The sequence below is a fragment of the Maniola jurtina genome, chromosome 15 (assembly GCF_905333055.1).
Source record: "Maniola jurtina chromosome 15, ilManJurt1.1, whole genome shotgun sequence".
NCBI lineage: Eukaryota > Metazoa > Arthropoda > Insecta > Lepidoptera > Nymphalidae > Maniola > Maniola jurtina.
In genome coordinates this window covers 4,079,313-4,100,170 of record NC_060043.1, presented here as the reverse complement: position 1 = coordinate 4,100,170, position 20,858 = coordinate 4,079,313, and the positions used below count along the sequence as shown (strand labels likewise).

The 20,858-nt window shown below is 34.6% G+C and overlaps 2 protein-coding genes across 5 annotated transcripts in view; one reads left to right on the top strand and one right to left on the bottom strand.

Annotated features, from left to right (window-relative positions):
- LOC123872371 (glutathione hydrolase 1 proenzyme-like) overlaps positions 1-13,516 on the bottom strand; it is a 34,111-nt gene extending 20,595 nt beyond the window's left edge. The window contains exons 1-2 of one of the 3 annotated variants that reach the window (XM_045916599.1): positions 13,220-13,516; positions 10,136-10,214 (exon numbers count right to left, since the gene is read on the bottom strand). In XM_045916599.1, the coding sequence (XP_045772555.1) occupies positions 10,136-10,200 (65 nt within the window). In that variant the 5' untranslated portion in view covers positions 10,201-10,214; positions 13,220-13,516. Of the gene's footprint in view, positions 1-1,094; positions 1,514-4,648; positions 4,999-10,135; positions 10,215-13,219 lie in introns of those variants that run through there. The other 2 variants (XM_045916598.1, XM_045916597.1) reach the window with 2 other exon arrangements.
- A 3,931-nt stretch (positions 13,517-17,447) lies between these two features.
- On the top strand, positions 17,448-19,271 carry LOC123872383. Of its 2 annotated transcripts, none has more exons than XM_045916618.1 (4): positions 17,448-17,950; positions 18,037-18,235; positions 18,584-18,688; positions 19,149-19,271. In XM_045916618.1, exons 1-4 carry the CDS (start codon positions 17,946-17,948, stop codon positions 19,227-19,229), a joined length of 390 nt encoding a protein of 129 aa, XP_045772574.1. In that variant the 5' UTR covers positions 17,448-17,945; the 3' UTR covers positions 19,230-19,271. The 2 variants fall into 2 exon arrangements, with proteins under 2 accessions (XP_045772574.1, XP_045772575.1); XM_045916619.1 differs by having other exon boundaries at positions 18,584-18,692.
- Positions 19,272-20,858: the final 1,587 nt, after the last annotated feature.

Here is a 20,858-nt window from a genome sequence, read left to right as displayed (position 1 = left end):
TTGTTAACGAAATAGTGACCGTTAAAATTTTTAGCAACTACCTACTAGCATGATTACGGAACCTACCTTTTGTGTTCTGACGCATTATTGTTTGACCAGTTTTTCTTCATGTTATATCTGTTGTTCTTATTACTGAATACGTTAGTAAAATAAAACGAAAAGATTTTCTGTCTTCCTCATGTTTTTACTATTTCATTTAACGAAAAAAGCGCCCTCTTTTATCGAGTAGCAAGCAACAAAAGTTACGTTATTCTGCTCACGGCTTCAACTTGCTAGGTCGGTACCTATGTATGTAATACTATTAGTTTATGTACCGTAGGTATACGGTGCACTGTTCTCGTAATTTCTACGATAATCACTTACCTTCACCTACTTGTATCTTTTATTATTTTCCTTAGTGTGTAGATCTCTGCTAGACATCCTTAAAGTTTCATTAATTGTTAAAGTGTAAGGGTGTCTGGCATGGGGTTGCCACGATACTAAGTGTCTTGCAATACGTGACATGATTTCTAATACTACCTATACCTACCGAGTAAAATATAAAAATAGAATTTTTTCTTTGACGAAAGATTTTAAATACCTACGCCTTTGTTATCTGTTATCTGGCAAAGCCACCATGATCGTAACTTCATAGACGCTGATCGTTCCTCCCTGTATTGGGGATAATGCGCAGATAAACTTTCAATTTTTATAAAATAACCAAAGTCTGGCCCTTCCGGGTTCTTTATCATTTTGGTACCTAATTATTTTACGAATAACTAATAGTAATAAGTTAATTACCTACTCACCAAGTTCGAATTTTTAAAATTATCTATCCTGTTTCTAATTCGTAGCATGTTCGTAGTATTTTCGTAGCGTGTACCCTAATTCCTAACCCACGTAGTACCGTAAACGTTGTCGTCTATTGCTATTTAATTTTGCAAGGCGCATTTCAAATATACCTAAGCTTTTGGCACGTATAAACTGCGGAAGCTACCTAGGTAATACAAAATTATTTATTTGCTAAATGGCAAGTACATTTTTGGTATTACAAAATATTACAGCCATTTATGCTTAAACGAAAGCTTATTCAGCTAGCTAGTACATTTACTCACTTTTCGGGATAATCATTCTCGTCATTGCTGAAATTCCCTTGCAATATCGCAAACCTGTTTATAGGGGAGACTAGACGAATTGTGTCCATGGGGATGTCATCTACATGGTTGCTTATAAAATGCCGTCGATGCAGTCCACTTCCCATAGAATTTTCCATGTTTATAACCTTATCGTGACCTTATCACACCAGTTTCTGACAGTTCAACTTGGCAATAACAACTTAACCTATATTACATCTACGTCTTCAAAACACCGTTAGTATATTTAACAAGTTAAGAATATTGAGGGGTATTTGTTACTTAATTTAAGTGCCTAACACTAAAAAACTGTAATAATAACACGCTAGAACGACAAATACTTAGTTCTGATTGTATGCAGTGAATTCAGTTGCGGGCTTTGGGGGAAATCGATAGGAAGAACAGCTGTTTATGCCTGTCTATTTAGAACAACCACTTTTACTCGCTATTGCGATAGATGGCGTGATATTGTAAACTGTTAAATATTTTATTCAACAATCTTATATTTTTTAATCTATGACTAATTATCATAATAGCTAGTTTTTTTAAAACTATTTTTGCTGTGAAAAAGTTGTAAGGAGTTAACAAGGAGTTAAAGTTTAATCAAACAGTTGTTAACTTAACAAGCAAAACACAAAAAAATTAAGCAAGTATTTTAAAAATTAAAAATTAACTTGAACACCTTGTATAGTGCGTTTTTTTAGGTACCTACGTAGGTTTTTTGATAAGAACTGCAATTTAATTAGAAATCTCTCCTCTCATATTATTATGTATTCTACCATTATTATTATTTTTAATTTTTTAATTTTTTTAAATTTAATATTAAGTAACTTAGATAGTTTTAATATAAGTAGTTAGATTTTTACCTATTGTCAGTTATATTATTAGTGTCGATGACCTTTCTTCATTCTGATTAACAGGTAAAGCTTACGTTTATAACAAAAGGCGAACAAGTTTGTAAATCTCATGGCTATTTAAGAAAATTCTAAGGTCATTTTACAATGAAAAATAGTAGCATGTAAGTTATAGGTATCAGGCATAAACTTGATGTGCATGATCTTGTAGGGAGACACGATTTATTAGACGTATTTGGTCACTAGCGCTTAGGTCTTAAACTCCTCAGTTTAAGACCTAAGTCTATAAAGTCTATAGAGCGTATGGTCTACCTGTATGACAGACTACTGCATTTACTTAGCTCAGAATTTATTCAGAACTAAAAATCGGTACCAAATGCCAGTCGTCCAACACACGAGGAGTTCCGTACCATCGTACAAGAGATGACACCTTTTTTTTAACTTGCATGGAGGGGATTTTAAAATTTTTATTTTTTGTTGTTATAGCCCGACACATTCGGTGAAAATTTGAAGTCTCTAGCTATTACGGTTCGTGAGATACAGCCCGCTGACAAACAGACAGAAAGACGGACAGACGGACGGACGGACGGACGGATGGACAGCGAAGGCTTAGTAGTCGTGCTCTTTGAGACACGGGAGTGACACATCGCCATCGTCCTATTTACGGGTTAGAACTGAGAATTTCTTAACAGAAAACCCAATATCTGTTTTTGGTCCGACACGGGTATTGAACCCAAGAACTCGCCATCCGCAGTCGAACATACTTACCACTAGACCAACGAGGCAGTTATTGATTATACCTACCGATAAATGGTCGTATCGGAAAGTGGTCGTATCGTGAAGTGGACATACCGAGAAATGGTCATAACAGGACAAGTTCGTATCGGGAAATGTTAGTGTACAGAATTGGTCATATTGGAAAGTGGTCATATTGGGAAGTTGCCATAACGGTACGAAGGTCCGAAACCATTCAAAAAACTCAAATAATATGGAATATGACTTGAAGACTGCAATGACACCTGATGATAATGCGCTTGCCTATCAGATGCCTATTCCATACAAATATAATATAAACAACATTACAAATGGTTTGAAAACGGAAGCCGGAAGGGCAATAATTTAAACCTTAGCGTCTAGCGGTGCATAGGTACCTACTGCTGTGCATGCCTATTATAAACGAGGAAATAAATTAATGGTCTGCATGCATTCGTATGAATATAAAGTAAGTAAGTAACGGTACAGAGTACAGACCCTTGTTAAATTAAAACGAATAAAATATAATTTAATTGAATTTCTGATCCAATATTTGGTTTTAGGTCAACATCCTACACCAAATACCGATATTTTAGGTTTGCAACTCATTTAGCCTACCAGCCAGAGACCTGTGACACGCGGACAGACGAACAGATAGACGGCAGAGTGACATTAATGGGGCTCCGTTTTTACCCATTGGGTACGGAACCCTGAAAATGAATAATATCTTGTAAAATAAACTGGCAACCTTACAACAATGTTCCAAGCTTATAAGTTTTCTCTATAAGCTCGTGTTCTGAGTTTTTAAACTTACACAAAAGCCCATCATTAAATTGAAAATGTGTGTCCATTTATCACAGAACATTTTTGGAGCTATTCTGGGGAATTATTAGAGCTATTATTCAGGCATTTAGAAGATAGAGAAAGTACCTACCTAGTGTTAAATAAATCATCGTCAATATCAACCCATCGTTGGTGCACTGAGCTCGGGTTTTCTCTCAGAATGAGATGGGTTCGGACCATAGTCAAACACGTTTGAGAACAATATGAAGAACTCTCAAGCAGGCAAGTTTCCTCACGATTTTTTCCTTCATAGTTAAAACAATTGATATTTCTACCCGACTGCGGCAAAGCCAGAAGGAAAGGTTATGATTTGAGCAGTCTATGTAGGTATGTATGTATGTACGTATGTATGTATGTGTGTATATATGTAGATGTATCCAGATTCTGTAAGTTCCACCATAGCATCTAAACTACTGGGCCGATTTTGATGAATGAGAGTCAAATGATTCGTTGTGAAGGTGCGGGTGACATAGGCTATATTTTATACGAAAAAAGTTGACCTAAACGATGTTACATAAAAATAGACTGCTAAAATCATAACCCTTCCTTTCGGCTTTGCCGTAGTCGGGTAAAAAAGTGGAGGTCTCCAAAAATTTTTTTTTGCTATTATGATGTCAAATGAAAGAGAAGAAAATTCTGAGTTCGTGAATATAATTACTGTACTACAACATTAAAATATACCAAGCGACAGAAAATCATTTTTACTATAATATTTCAGCGTTTATTAAGACGATCGCAGTCGGGTTTTAGCCGGTTTTTCAACTTTATTTTATAACTTCGAAAAGTTACAGATGCGTGCCCGAGTTCGAGTTCCGAATTCTCGTCAAGGAGGGCGAAGTCATAACAGGTGGCTATTATCGCGTTTTTAACCTTGTCTGTATCACCGGTTTTGAATTTTGAATATCAAGCATATTATGTGGAATAGTTTAAGTTACATAAGCATCAATTATTCTAAGAATATCTGTCACGCCGGATATCATGCCGAATCTCACCAACTTTTAACTTAAATTATACTTACTTACAACTTATAAATATTTCCAGAGGGTTTCGAGAAAATCTTCACAGATTTTAGACACACTAACTCACCTATCGCGGTCTTTGTCCGGCAGTCTGATCAAAACATGCCGGTTCCGTCGCTTAACGCTATCCCTTTGACCTGGTTTCTTCAAAGAACTTCCCGGTAACAGTTCACGATCACACATCACTATTACACTTATTCAACTAAATCACTACGCGACATATAACTAACCTTTCCTAAAGGAAGTTGGATTTATAGTGTAGCATATAAAAGTAGTCAACAAATCTGTTTAAACGACCTTCCACGTCATCGCTAAAGGCACGTTCCGAATGTCCATTCGTCAGTTTAATTGCGATTTTTTCCACATTTACCTATTAGGTACTCTAATACATGTGGTACCTATACGCAATTGAACGAGACTAATGAATCAAATGACGGTTGTTAAGGTAGTCATGGTTTAAACTACGTCATCACTCGTCAGCGTATTCTTGCTTTACCTACTAGATATAACTAGTTCTGGGACCTATTAAATAACTACTATACACTTATTTCCACTTGATTTCGAAATCCAGTCTTATTTCGTTGTTTGAAGATGTTTTCTTCTTTTATCTTCTCACTTTCCTTGTTTTGTTTATTTTTGAAATACACGACACAAGGTTCATTCTTTAATAATTAATTTAGACAAAATATTAATTAAGAACCTTGCGAGAGAAGAAAATAAAATAAGTACAATTTTTAGGTGCCTTATAACCAAACCCTTATACTTATACCGATTGGTGAATAAACGTTCGATAAATATATTTTTTACTCATAAAAAAGAATAACTTATTAATAAATACATAATAGATGCTATAATATTATCATACTTTATCGACTGAATGATTTTTCCGAATATTTTATAATGTATTTAAATTTTTCATCAAGTCATCAGGATATTAGCAAGTCATGGCGATTTAACTATTAACGTTTATTACCATCATGATGTTGTTTAGTGTTAAGTTGTAGGTGTAAACAAAATCTGGTTTTTATTAAAATCCGGAGTTTGCTTTATCAAAATTGCTATTAAGTTTCGTTATCAGATAATTATAGGTATTATCTATCATAAACAATTCATTTGAAGTGACCACTTATGAATCATTTCAAAATTAGTAAGCAACACAAAATGAGACCCTTTTCAGTATGGTTAATTAATTGGTTAGGTTACCCATTGCTTGATAAAGGCTAAAAAGGTATGTACCTACCTACCTACCAAGTTTTAAAGTTTTCCATTTGGTTGATAATATTTAAAGGTTAAATCATAGTTGAAATTGACAAAGCCTAATAAATCCTAGTCTAAAATATTGTGATAAAAATTTACGATGAATCGCTTTAAGGTAAACAGGAAAAAAATTCCTCGAAGTTATCTTAATTTAATAAGCCAATTATCGCATCGCTTCTAAAATAAGCCTGCGAAAGGAAACAACTTTTAACGGCTCCTTATAGTATAATGTGAGAAAAGTGTTTTATAATCGACGACTTTTTAAAGGAAAAGACGCGATATATCGGAATATCGGACGAAAATGTGACGGCATAGATATGGATAGTGTAGAAGGTATTGTAGGTACATACAAAGAGATTCGCGGCCCGCAAGAGGCGTTGAAGGTGTATGTATTTTTCACCACTGTAAAATGCACGTAAAGGCTGTCAGCAGAGGTCAGCGCGCTGACGTGAGCGCTACTTGCGCATTTTTACGGGGCCCTCGATGCTACTAGTTACATTTACACTGTAAAAAGTGCTTTTTGTGCCTATAGCTCTGGCACTTGCGGGTCTGGCTGTTCTTGAGGCCGTGAACTATCTTATTATTTGCACGAATGACTCATGGACTAGGAACGCAAAAAAATATTTTTAAAAATTTATTTTATTTTTTGGAAATGCTATAAGATGATTATTTATTTAATGAAGGTAGTTTAATAAATCGATATTAAGACTCATTAATCGATGTCATCCATACATATATTGTAAGAAGGTCCTGATAGAATTTTTATAAAAAAGTATGGGTGATGGTTTTTGATTATGCTTTTATGATTTTGAACGTGACGTGAATAATATATATCGTTTCTAGTACATATACGACATCGAGTCGTGTCGTGATTTGTGATTTTTCTTATGGTGTTGCTAAGTAGGTAAGAATGACCGTGAAAATATGTCCAAGAGTATGGAATCTTAACTACTAAGTACCTACTATAGCTAGGAACTTAAAACACTTTAATGAAAAGAGACCGGGAGAAATGAGATTGCAAAAATGTGAAAATGATTGGAATAATGGGGAAAACGTAGGTATCTAGGTAGGTAGGAGTGCCCCTATTCACTCTTCTTTTGAAGGCCCCAATATTATTTATTAGTTCCAATATTGGATAAAATATTGTAGTTTAATATTTTACAAAAAATCTTTGCTCCCAATTTATTGACATATGAATTATGCACTAATCACGTCCAACACGTCAAACCACCGTTCACTAACCGCACTTATTGTTTAAAAATTCATATTTATGTAAATATGAAATAATAGAGTCAAGTTATAATATACCCATCTATATTTAATTATATTTACTATCTCTGACTCTGATGTGTGATAATGTATAACAAAGCAGTCAACAATAGGTACCACATCCCATTATCATAGTGCATTGTCAATTTTTATGGGCAGTTTATTATATTTCGACCGGAATTATTATGAATTTTATTATTTCATAAATTAAAAATTGTTCGCAGAACAATGGACTGTTTTTAATAATATATTAGGTATAGTAATTTTACGCGGTAGTTAAGGTGATAGCGCATTGCCCCAAGAACCGCAAGCGGCGCAAGTCGCAAGCCTTTGCGTTCCGCTAGAGTATTTTTAAAATTGATTTGAATTGTAAGAAATTATATAAGTTTAATAAAATCGATATTTTACTGATAAGATGTCATATGATCTGTTTTGAGGAGTCTATTTTAATAGAATTTGTAAGTAAATACGGATCTTTGACGGTTTATATTAACTCACTCTCTCTCGGAGACTCGAAATGACTTCAACTGGACAGCTAAAAATATTACGATATCAATCGCGCTCTAACTAAATAATTTGTTTTGTCATTCGTTTTTGTAAATTAAAACTCTTACAAAACCTCTACGGGTTTTTACCAGTGTTCCTCGCGTATGTTTTGGGAGAGCATTCTAATTTATTCATTAGAAATATTTCAATAATACTCAAGGAACATTGGCGGAGTCATTTCCATGGGAAGTATTCCAGGCTATAGTTCAATTAGCAATAACATATTATAAGCAATAAAAAATTAAATATTATTTCTTTAATCACTGAATAATTACAGATACCTACCTAATAATACAGTAAAAGACGTAATAATTGTTCTAGGTACGTAATTAGTACAATAGTTATTAAGTACATCACGCATTATTACTCCTTAATAATATTATAGCAGCAATCATTATTGTAGGTAATTATTAAACATAGATTATCATTAATGAATGATACTATATGACGCCAGCGACTTCGGCCGCGTGGATTTAGGCTTTTTGAAACCCCGTGGTAAGTAGGTACCTACCTCTTTGATTTTGCGGGACAAAATAGCCTATGTCCGTCCCTCGCATGCTATAACAAAGGATGTATGGATATAATAATATGTATTAGTAGTTATGGGTTCATGGTAATATCAAATATTGATGATTCGTAACGTATCACAAACGTAGAGCAAAAACGTTTAAAGCATTAGTTGCCTACTCAAGAATTTTACAGGTTTACATACCTACTACCTCCGTACAATCATGTCTAAGAAGGATCCTTGTGAGGACACGGGCGTCCAATAATCCCAATTGCTAGTCAATCAATTATTCACTAATACCAAACTAATACTTAATAGACAGTTTAACACATTCATGTACTACAGTACCTACCTAAGCAGGTACGTACCTAATAAATTGATCTAAATACTATAATCGAGTAGTTAGATGAAGTCCTGTTGAAGTCCATGTAGGTCTGTCTGGAAGTGATCACAATGAATGAGTCCGTGAGGAAATTACCTATTTTTATGATAATTTGTTGATTGCTTAAAACGCACATACCTACCTAGGTACCTAGCTGCGAAAAGTCAGAGATGCGTGTACAGGATCGAAACTCGAACCCTGCAACCTGCTGGCCGACGTCTTAACTACTTCTAGGTATAGGGTCATCTTGCTAATCTAATTTTCATTAGACCACTACATTTTCATTGACGATCTTCTTGGCACAGTCTTATGCTCGTTCGGAAGGTTCCGGGTTCGATTCGCGGCAGGAGTTAGCAATAATTTCTTGTGGGAGGCTTCGGCCGTGATTATTTACCTACCTACTACGGACAACGATGTCGACGATTTAGCTTTCCTATTATGCACAATTTTCTGTGACGAGCCATGTGAATATTTATTAAGGTAGTAAAGCGTGGAAGGGTTATAACAGTTCCCTTCATGAATGGCTTTAATAACTACTTACCTACCCTAAAACTCTCATCATAGCCACAGAAAAGTCGGCAGGTATATTGCGAAACATAATCTCTTTTACAACAGAATAAAAAGCAATGGCTGCCCTTAATACCCATGTAATAATTGTGTAGGTACGTAGGATATTTTTGCACTCGTTATGAGAGATAAACCCCGATGGATGAATCTAAAGCGCTTTTATTAAAGCCAGCTTTGTGCCTCCATAATTAACTGTATGTTTGATAACATCAAGGAAATTGTATCTAAATTAAATCACTGATTCGATCCACTCAGCAGGGCTAGCAGCGTAGTTTGATAGCTACTGTATAACTATCGCACTGAACTCTGATTGGTAGACAGCTCTCACTATAAATGGGTATTGGCTAAAATGCACAATTATTGCAGCAAGAATTACATAACTAAATTCAGAATACCTAAGCGACAAACAAACTGTTAAAGAGTACCTAATATCATCATCATCATCATCACCAATCCATCGACGGCCTACTACTGAACACGGGTCTCCTTTCAGGATGAGAAGTGTTTATAGGACATAGTGCCACAGATAGTGCACCACAGACACCTTTGAGAGCATTGTGGAGAAATTTTAGGCATGCCGGTTATATCACGATGTTTTACTTCACCGTTAAAGCAAGTGATATTTAATTTCTTAAAACGCACATAGGTAACTCCGAAAAGTTAGAAGTGCATGTCCGGGATTGAATCCCTGACCTCCTAAATAAGAGGAACGTCTCCAACCACCGAACTTTTGGCCGACTAATCTACATTTATCCGGGTGCGATGATATTATTAGGTACTTTTAAGTAGTTTTTAGAAGTCGATGCTCATCCATGCGCTACATGGCATGTTTGGCTCAATCTTCTATGCATATAATTTCTTTGACCATCTCTGATTTCATATGGAACATTGTTCTTACTCCTTTAGCATAAATCTTAAAAATTAACTGGAGAAGGACGTAGAATATTTTTATCCCGGGTAAGATAAGACTTACCGTGGGGTGAAAAACTCGCAGGTAAAGACTGGTTTTGGGGAAAAAACCTTACCCTTTGCAGCATTTTTTTGTAGTAGCGTCGTGGGCGTCAGTCACTGTCATGCTCTGAATAGTCATCTTCACATTGAAATCTGCAACAATTTAAGCGTAGTAAATTAAAATGCTAAAGGATCCACCTACAAAAAATATGTTTTGATACAAAATTATTTTCGTTTTGTTACTGTATTTTTATTATTTTAATCAAAATACTTTTTATATTAGTTAAAAAGAGTACTTAAGTAGTAAAGGTAGTTTACGTACCTACTACTATGTTTATAAATAAATGCACCAAAATTAGATATTAAATTAGCATTATAGCTAATAATTCCCCTTACTTAAATGACAAATAGGTAAATCCACGTAAACTTCTGAACCGAATACAACTTTGATAATATGGAGCTCTGGAAAACGATGAGGAGCATTTGATCAAAAACCAATATTTCCATTGTACCTAAGTAGTTTTACAGGAAAAGCAAAAATGGTATATTACTGCACAGTATCTCAAAGGGGATTATTGGTTTTTGATCCGAGTTGCCTTTTTACTATAGAAATATTGATTTTTGATTCTAACTCTATGAAGTAAGTATATAATAAATTTCAATATTTACGTCACGATCAGTTCTAAAAGTACTTTTTTTTAGAAAACGGAATTATTGGGTTTTGATCAGATACTCCTCAATTTATTTATCTCGATTATTGGGTGAACATTAGCGATTTCGACGACGAAGTCGCATCTGTTGACCCATTGAATTATTATGATGTATTGAGCTACAATTTTTTATTAGTATTCTATACATACACCGTACAAAACTCTGACACTTCATTTTATAGCTAAGTACACTTAGAGTTAAGAGAATGACCCAGGACCAGCGCATACGCAGGATATATTCAATTTATGTCCATTTGCTAAATCATTGTTGATAAATCTTTTAACTGTTCATCAGTTTACCAACGTACCTACCTTATTTATGTTTTAACTACAGTTCTGTCAGCATATAATATCAGCAGCAGTATAAAATAGAAATCATAATAACCGATTTGTTAGTAAAACAAGAGCAACCAAAGTAAATTGAAAAAAAAAATGTAATAGGTATTTCAATTAATTGAAAAATCCATACTAATATTATAAATGCGAAAGTGTGTCTGTCTGTCTGTCTGCTACGTTTTCACGGCCCAACCGCTGAACCGATTTTGATGAAATTTGGTACAGACATGGGCTACATCCCGGGGAAGGACATAAGCTACTTTTATCCCGGAAAATCAAAGAGTTCCTGCGGGATTTAAAAAACCAAAATCCAGGTGGGCGAAGCCGCGGGCATCCTCTAGTATTTAATATTTAAATATTTTTTTTCAACTTACTTTGGTTGCTCTTGTTTTATCCATACTAATCCACATAGTCTAGTATACTCTACTATACGATAGACTACATTACACCACTAGGAAGGCAAAAGTGTCAAAGCCAAAAGGAAGGGTTATGATTTTAGCAGTCTATGTATGTATGTATGTTTGTATCCAAATTCTGTGTGTTCCACCGTAGTGCCTAAACTACTGGGCTGATTTTGATTAATGATGTGTCAATTGATTCGTTGTAAAGGTCAGGGTGACATAGTTAGGTGGCCTCGGTGATTTGGTTTTTACAAAATAAATAATTGTTTTATTTATTGAGTGAGTATTAGTTGGAAAAAATAATTTCCCCAACAAGTAGACACGTACCTACTTACAACTTGCCTACAGTAAATAAGTTAATTCAGCGCTCCTCAAATAATTATGCAAGGCACGTATTTTGAAATTTCATCTATTTCTGTCAAACTAAATTAAAGCATACCTACCTACCTAAATCTCTGAGGTAAACAGATTTTGTTGTAAAACTGTTTTGCAAATTCTCCGAGCTCCTATACCTAGAACCCAGGTCCGGCCGGTCCGAGTCAGTTTTGCCTGCGGTGCGAGATTCCATTTTGGTGCCCCTAGAACTCCAATTTGCCATTTTTTCTGTTTTTTTTTTTTTAAATCTTGCAACTGTAGTTCTTTACCTTATACAATAGAGTATCAAAATATTTAAATTATAAAATATTGATCAGCGTATACCTGCTAAGTACGAATAAGCGCAAGCGCAATTTTTTTTATTCACACAGAAAAGATTCTTGGTGACGAATGTTAGGGATATTTTAGAAACAAAGAAATTTAATAATATTGTTTTGTAAACTAGGATAATAGACATAAAATTGAAATCAACAAAGTAACTAGAATATCATAAACGCACTACATATACGAGCGCAGCGAGTGATTTTTTTCTTATAGTCATTTATGAAACTCTGGAATATGGAAATCAAAATATCAAACTAGACAAAGTTTTAGAACAAAATAATGTTATGACTAAAATGAGTTACAAGTCACTTACAACTTACAATTATAATATTGAAAATACGCTTTTTTAATCTAGCCCAAGGGGATTTTTTGGCGCCCTCGTTATGACAGCACCTGGACGTGCGGTCGCACCGCTCGCACCACCCCTGGGCCGGCCCTGCTTACATTGTACCTACCTGTTGATCTAATAATGATTTTCCTTCTGCTAATTGTTTTATTTACAAGTTAGGTACGTGGAATACCTACTGAGTCATTTTAGATGTAATAGTCACTAGTTCACTTGTAGATTCATATGAAACTGGTATTTACCGTCTGTAAGTAACGGAAGATAATATCTAGGCCTACCTGTATAAAAACCTACCCTAACCTAACCTACTACCTAAGTTACACCTGAGTACAATATAAATGTTCCTAAATCCTAATAGCCGTATACATATTAATAAATGAAAATGAAACTAGTAGTGTGCGCTTTACCTAATTTTAATTTTATGCACTATAACTAAGAAATAAATTAGTTGTAAAATAAATAAAACATTACCTTAAAAATAGATGAAAAATACCTACTTACAATGTGTAGGTAGGTATTTAATTAATGTTAATTTGAGAAAATATACCGAAATCTATAAATCATTTGTGCATTCAATCAAATCGCTAGCCATAACATTAAATTAGTAAATGAATTGAACACAGGTCTACATAATAATCGTAAGTCAAGGCTCTCACTCTTACTTACTTTCTTATCAAGGTGGGAAAACGTCACAACAGCTCACAACACAACACAAAACTACTAGCCTGTTCAGAACTAAAAGTTAAAACATTACTTATTTCCTCTTCACAACAACATAGACACAAAATACGCGAAATATAACAAGGAAAAAACCTATAAAATGAAAAATCTGTTAAAATTACAACGGTTATTCGTTAAGAAACACGTCCTTTTATTGATATTTACGCAAATAGGTAATGTAACATGCGCCCGCGCAACGCAGCGTCGGCAAGTGAAGATGAAGCTGTGACTGGTCTGTCGTTAACTTTTTGTGCTACTCCTTTTAGGGATCAGTGATGCATTCGAAAGCAATGGGAAACACAGGGTTTACGAGGATATAGTTAAGTAATGGACTTGAGTCAAGTTTTATGCCTTCTTGACAGCCGTGGCATGATTACAAAACATTACAAACAATGCACGTTTTGATTTATTCTTGTTATCTTTATGTAAATGTTACCTCATTTTCTTCTAGTCCTACGTGTATTTATACTACAAGTTTAGTTATTGATTTCTGTTTTGTATGCTAACCTTACCAACTCTTTGACACAATTTAGAACAAATTGAAGATTGATCGAAGCAATAATTTAAATGAAGAATTATATAAAGATTATATATAAAGATTTTCGGATTTTTAACTATTGGACCGTAACTCTATCAATCCATCTGATCTAAAGATTGATCGAAGCAATAAATTTACGTTAGGTCGAAGAGATTTTCGGATTTTTAACCGTAGGGCCGCTATTAATCTATCTGTAATCTGTGATAAGTTATGGAAATGTTATTATTTGTAAAAAAATAAATTTTTAACAAATAAGAATACTGTATCTAACTGTTCGACGGATTACAGATAGGATTGATAATAATTTTTGGCTGGTAGTGTGACCACCTTGAGTCAAATAGTGACCAGCTTGAGATATTATGATATTAGGTATACGAGCCATGTAGGTACGAGCCAGGTTTTCAATTTCGTTTTCAATTTCAAAGAGTTATATTTTCGTCTCTAATACTAGCACGAATTAGCCTGGATGATTGAAGTCTGTCGATCTATCAATTTAATCATTTAAGAGGGGTCTCTCCGTCACTCGCTCCATACAAACGTAGTTCCAATTTCATTTGAATATCAAGCAACCAAAGTCCATGAAATTTTGCAGACATATTCTAGAAACTAATATCTATGCCTGTGGTTTTCCAGATTTCTGTTAAAATATTCGGTTTCAAAGTTACGCGGTCTTAAAAATTCACATACAAATCTTTGAGCCACTGTAATTTTAAAACTACATATTTTTAGAAAAATCTAAAACACCACAGTTTCCAGAATATGTCTGCCAAACATGGACTTTGGTTGCTTAATTTTCAAATGAAATTGGAACTACGATTGTAAGGAGTAAGTGACGGAGAGAGCCCTGTTAACAATAAACACTTTTTGTTACAACGTATTTTTTACATGTGGGTGTACTTATTCACGAGTAAGCAAAAAAATTGCACAACTCTGATTGCTTGGTTAATGATATTTTTTGTTTATTTAAGTACCTAGGTACGATTTATGCAGAAGAGGTAGGTGATTGCAAAACATCGATTGTATATAATTGTGTAATAAGCTAGCAGTATGAGTAAGGGCGAGCTTGATTTTGTTTATACTTTATAGATTCTGTATAAATTCCAGTTAAATACCTATTTTGCACATGATAAAATAGCAAAGGCAGGTAAATAAAATATGGCCTATCAATTTAGAAACCCGTCGTGGTATTAAGTGTCAACTGATAGATGTCTTCTGTTGGAAACATATGTCTTCTGTTGGAAATAGATACGGGATACCATGCCACACTCCACATTCTTGTGGCTCCCTGCGAGTCCTTTGATGTCGTCTGTCCCCAGACTTATTGGGGGCCTGCCAAGTGCCAACATTGAGCTTTGCGATGCAAGGCCCCCTCATCTTACTAGGTGGGTACATCTTATAGACCCCCAAATTCAATTACCTACCTATTGCGTTGGTTACGATTGCACGTCATAACTTACGCGATTTTAACACGTTTTAAGTCCAATATTTAAATAGTGTTCATGCTTGACGCTTTCTGATTGACGACAGGGTACCATTGTTCATAATAATACACGGAATACCTACCCAATAGCTGTGGTGATATATGTATTATGTATTATGAGAACCAAGTAGGTAAACTGCTTTATTGAATGGATGTTTACAGATAGTTCATTTTACATTATTTATAAAAGTTTTTAGGTAGGTCCGTAACTAGATAATAATATTCAACAGGCACAGACAAACACTACAATCACATCACACTGCATACTTCACACTAACATTATAAAGGAGAAAGTTTGTATGTGTGTGTGGGTGTGTGTGTGTATGTTTGTTACTCTTTCACGCAAAAACTACTGGGCTGAAATTTAGAATGGAGATAGATTATACCCTGGATTAGCACATACGCTACTTTTTATCCCGGAAAATCAAAGAGTTCCCACGGGAATTCTAAAAACCTACATCCACGCGAACGAAGTCGCGGGTATCAGCTAGTACTAAATATTATTAATGTAGTTGGTAAGTATTTAACTGAGTAGGGGCCTTAACAAATGCAATGGGTTCCATAAAAAATCTAAAACCTACACTGACGAAGTTGGGAGAATATCAGCTAGTATTTATGCAGTCACCCATGGCAAGCACACATAAATTATTATTCATCGAAGCTTCTAAAGTCGCGCCACCATCGTCGTCGCGTTGTGTGCAGTTTAACTTCATCATAGCTCCTATCATTAATCTTGCACACGTACGCGCGCATCCAATGTAACGTGTTGCTGCCTTACAATAATATATTATCGTCGCTAACTTTGCGCGTTGTTTGTTATATAAGGAATTGAATTGTTATATTACAATTTACTTTCTATTTTTTTCGTTTATTCTGGCTGTCGAAGAAAGTGGCCTCTTATTTAACCCTTTCTTCCTTCACTATACTCCTCAGAAGCTAACCTATTTCTTACAAATCCCTTGTCCTTTTTGATATTACGTTATTTTCTGTCCTTTCCTGGCCGTAATGACATAGAAGGGCTTTCAGTAATTACAGAAAATAACGCCCAAAATTGGGTTCGTTCGCAATTTTACGCCGAAATGGCATTTGTAATTTCATCCTTAGAGGTCCTTTTTATTTCGTAAAAATGTTTTTAGGTTTTGAATAAAATGTAAAATTACTACATATCTAGACTTTTCTGCTCCACTTATTAAAGTAAAAGGTAGGTTAGTTACTATGGTAGTTATAGAGGTACTTATATACTTTGTACAATATCAACTTTTATACCAGCGCCATCACATCAAATTCTGTAAGTATAAGTTAATGTTTTTAAGAAAGTCTTCACTTACAATTCATATTCACGGGACTAGGTACAATAAGAATTTTATTACCTACCTAATCAGCCCAAAATTGTTCCGATTAAGAAATAATTGACCCTAAACGACAAAGGAATACCGAAGGTCTAACAATCAATTCATTGAATTAGTGACGGTAATTTCAAGAGAATGCCAGAATAGCCAGACATATTTTTTGTTCATTGTTATTAGGTAACAGAAAACGAACCTATCTACTCTATGTTAATAGTGCACAATAGTAAAATATATTTTATATATTATCGAAAATATTTTTCAGTATTCAGCGGAATGAAAAAACATTCAGTAGATTAATTAGATTATTGACAGACTACCTTATATGCCTACGACTTCATCCGCGTGGGCTACACAGATTTCAAACCCCTATATTACCCTCTTAGGGGTTGATTTTTCAAAAATCCTTAGCGGATATATCAGCATGCCTTTCAGCCAGATCCGTATAGTAGTTTGAGCTGTGCGATGTATGATCAGTCAGTTAGTCGGTCAGTTTTTAGGGTTCCGTACTTCAAAAGGAAAAACTGAACCCTTATAGGATCACTTCGTTGTCTGTATGTCTGTCTGTCCGTCGTGTCTGTCAAGAAACCTATCGGATACTTCACGTTGACCTACAATCATGAAATTTGGCAGGCAGGTAGGTCTTATAGCACAAATACAGGAATAAATCTAAAAACCGCGAATTTGTGGTTACATCATTTAAAAAAAATTAAAACGTGTTTCATCTCATAGTTTTGAGCACTTGCATTCCGCGCGTGGTTAGGTAGGTTTTAGTTAGGTATATTTCGAACCATCGATGTATACGAACACCATAGCTCAGCAAGGCTATTCACTAAAATACCATCTCGATATCGAAGCTCACTCAAGTGAGATAGCTCACTTCGAAAGCAATCTCACTTCACCTCAGATTGGTATTCTGTAAACATCTGCTACACACATGCGAAGTGAAGTGAGTTTGGAATGCGAACTCGAACGACTAGGGATGTGTTCTCTATGATTAGAGAAATCGGTAAAATAGTTAAATCCTTCTGTTTGAAAAATACGTACACATTTCTGATAAAACCTACGATTTATTGTTTTGTTACTAAGAAATGTACACATAAAAAAATAAATTTCATTTTTTAATGTATAAAATACCGAAATTACATATACGACGATAGACCTTTGCCGCAAAACGGCTGCGAATTAAAAAATTAAAAGTTTGTTTACAATCCAAGTGACATTAGTGATCGAATTCAAATTGTGATTTGTTTACTCTAAGTTTTGAGTGATTTTTGAGCAATTTTTTGAGTATATAATTTATAAAAAATGAAGTAAGTATTGTAATGCTGTTTAGTTACAAATTAAATAGAAATTTAACATGAGTGTCTAACAAGAATACCTTTCGTAATACATACAGCACCAGTGAAAGAGCATCACATCCTTCTCGGGCTCAAATTGAGTCTCTTTTGGAGTACCTTCAGAGAAACCCAAGCCTTGCAAAGGGTTTCTCTAAAGTGCCTAGTGCAAGGAACGCAACCAGAAGATCTTGGGAGGCACTGGCACTCCAACTTAACAGCCTGGGAGGATGTGTGAAAACATCAAAACAGTGGATCAAGGTTGTTCATTTTATTTATTTACGTAGCAACTCATAATTAATTAGTTTTAAGTGCATACCTACCTAATAATATGCTTATTAAAATTGTTTTAGTATTGGGCAGATAAGAAGAGCGCTCTTCGTTATCGTGCTAGAAATAAGTGGTGGTGGGGCAAAGGTGGTGGAGCTAAATGAGTTGGAAGAAAAAATCTTAACTCTCATGGGCGGAGAAAGCTTCGCTACTGGTGATAGACATTTACAAATTAACCCATTTGAAGTATGTTCCATTTTATTATGTAGGTGATTCTAATGTGGTGAGCTTTAAACTGTATAATATACTTTAATTATTGGACAACTATAACAACTTCAGACAACTGCAAGCACAAGCCAAGCAGTGGAGCAAGCTCCTGGAGATCAAAGCATCTCATTGTTGGGATCCCAATTGCTGGAAATTGATGCTCTGCCTCAAACAGAAGTAAGTCAATGTACTTGTACCTGTTAACATGTACCTAAAAAGTATCGGAATTTGTTTAAAAAACTTGGTTGTGCTTAATGTGCTCTGATTCAGTTACATTAAGCTGTTGGTCCAGGTTATTAGCTTTAGCATTTGATCTAAAGCTTTACCTCAATTGGGTGATACTAAACAAAAAGTATATAGTGTGACTAATTCTGTTGTAAGTACACAATCTCTAAAATTACAGGTTTAGACCTATCTACCTACCTATATACTACCTATATTGCTATCTCTCTCATAATGCTCTCTGTGGTAAAGGATAGCATTAAATTTCAATTTGTTAATATAAAACGTCTACGTACAACAGAATAGCCACAGTGTTGTATTTAACATCTGTCAGTGACAAATAAAAAAGGCAAATACTATAATATGCATTTATTTACATTTTATTTGTTATTCACATTATTTGAATTTGTTTTAGGACCATCACATTTACAGAAGCACTCCGAGCACACTGTCAGATTCAGTCATTTCTACTAGGGTAAGGCTAATTTGCTATTGATTTGTGTTAATATCTAATTTTTAACCCCCGACCAAAAAAGAGGGGTGTTATAAGTTTAACGTGTGTATCTGTGTATCTGTGTATCTGTCTGTGGCATCGTAGCTCCTAAACTAATGAACCGATTTTAATTTAGTTTTTTTTGTTTGAAAGGTGGCTTGATCGAGAGTGTTCTTAGCTATAATCCAAGAAAAAGAAAGTTATCAGCTTTTTTCTAATTATTACTGTAACCTTCACTTGTCGGGGGTGTTATAAGTTTTTAATTTACACTTGTATGAGATTGTTTCAATACAAGATGCTTATCCATACTTATAATAAAACTGTAACTGGATAATTTCTGTACATTAAATATATTTTGAAAATTTTAATTTGAGGAAACATTATTATCATATAAATCTGCCCGTACAAAGTAGCGAGCATCAGCTAGAAACTTATATAATACATATATTATATCTAAAAAAACTCTTTCTGCACCCCCCCCCCCCCCCCCCCCCACCCCCCAGCCACCTTCCCCGATTACAAGTAATTTTAATTTAGTCAATGCAATAAATTTAGATTACCTATCCCATAATAAAATTATTGTTAGTGTCTGTAAATATACCTTTTACAAGTACTTTTGAATCAAAATATTGAATTAAATTCTACTAAATGTTATCTAAGTAAATTTTTTGTTATAGCACCATCCAACCGTCGAGGTCGCCAAAGACGACTAACAGTGGCACCTCCATCTCAACAGCTGTCTCAATTCTCTACAATGACAGAGAGATTGAGAGAACAGCGGGTTGAGGTGGGCCGCCCCAATTCGTTGCTGTTTGAAAGGATTGTCAACCATATGTACGAAAGGGATACGGTTAGGACAGAGCGATTTGGCAGTAGAAGAACAGCGGATTAAGGTGGACCGCCGCAATTCGTTGGCATCGCATGCGATCGGGGATGGGTTAAAGCTACTGGCGGAAGCTTTGAAAAAATAATTAATAGTAGTAGCTTTATTGGATCGTTTTTTGGATCATTGTTCTTTTTCATATACATAAAAAATATTGTTTTAAATCTATCATCCCTTTTCACTTTTAAATCATACAAATGTTATTTATTTCATGTAAGACAACTAGTATCTCTTAGGCTACAGCCTACAGCCGTGGCTCTATTATCTTAAATTAAATTAGGTAAAATTGTAAATATGTAATTATTTAGATAATATTATAGTGTAGGTATAAGAATACAGGAAAAATTAGAATTATTTATTGCATGCATACTTCTAAGTAGGTACTAAAAATTTAATTTATATACAATCTCAGTTAAGTAATTCTATAAGTATATTTTTTATAGTATAAAGTAAAATAAATTATTGAGAAAATAAATATTTTTAAACCAAAAATGATATTTAATAAATATCCATATTAATATTATAAATGCGAAAGTGTGTCTGTCTGTCCGTCTGTCTGTCTGCCACCTTTTCCCGGCCCAACAGTTTAACCGATTCTAACGAAATTCCGGTAAAGAGTTAACTTATATCCCTGGGACGGACATAGGCTACTTTTTATCCCGGAAAATCAAAGAGTTCCCACGGGATTCCTAACAACCCATCCACTTAACCGATTTGTATGAAATTTAGTATCGAGGTAGCTTGCGTCT

Excerpts from the sequence above, each read along its gene's own strand:
- LOC123872383 (XM_045916618.1), top strand. Across the intron at positions 18,236-18,583 it reads CATCAAAACAGTGGATCAAG|ACAACTGCAAGCACAAGCCA; the intron begins GTTGTTCATTTT and ends TAACAACTTCAG. Across the intron at positions 18,689-19,148 it reads ATGCTCTGCCTCAAACAGAA|GACCATCACATTTACAGAAG; the intron begins GTAAGTCAATGT and ends AATTTGTTTTAG.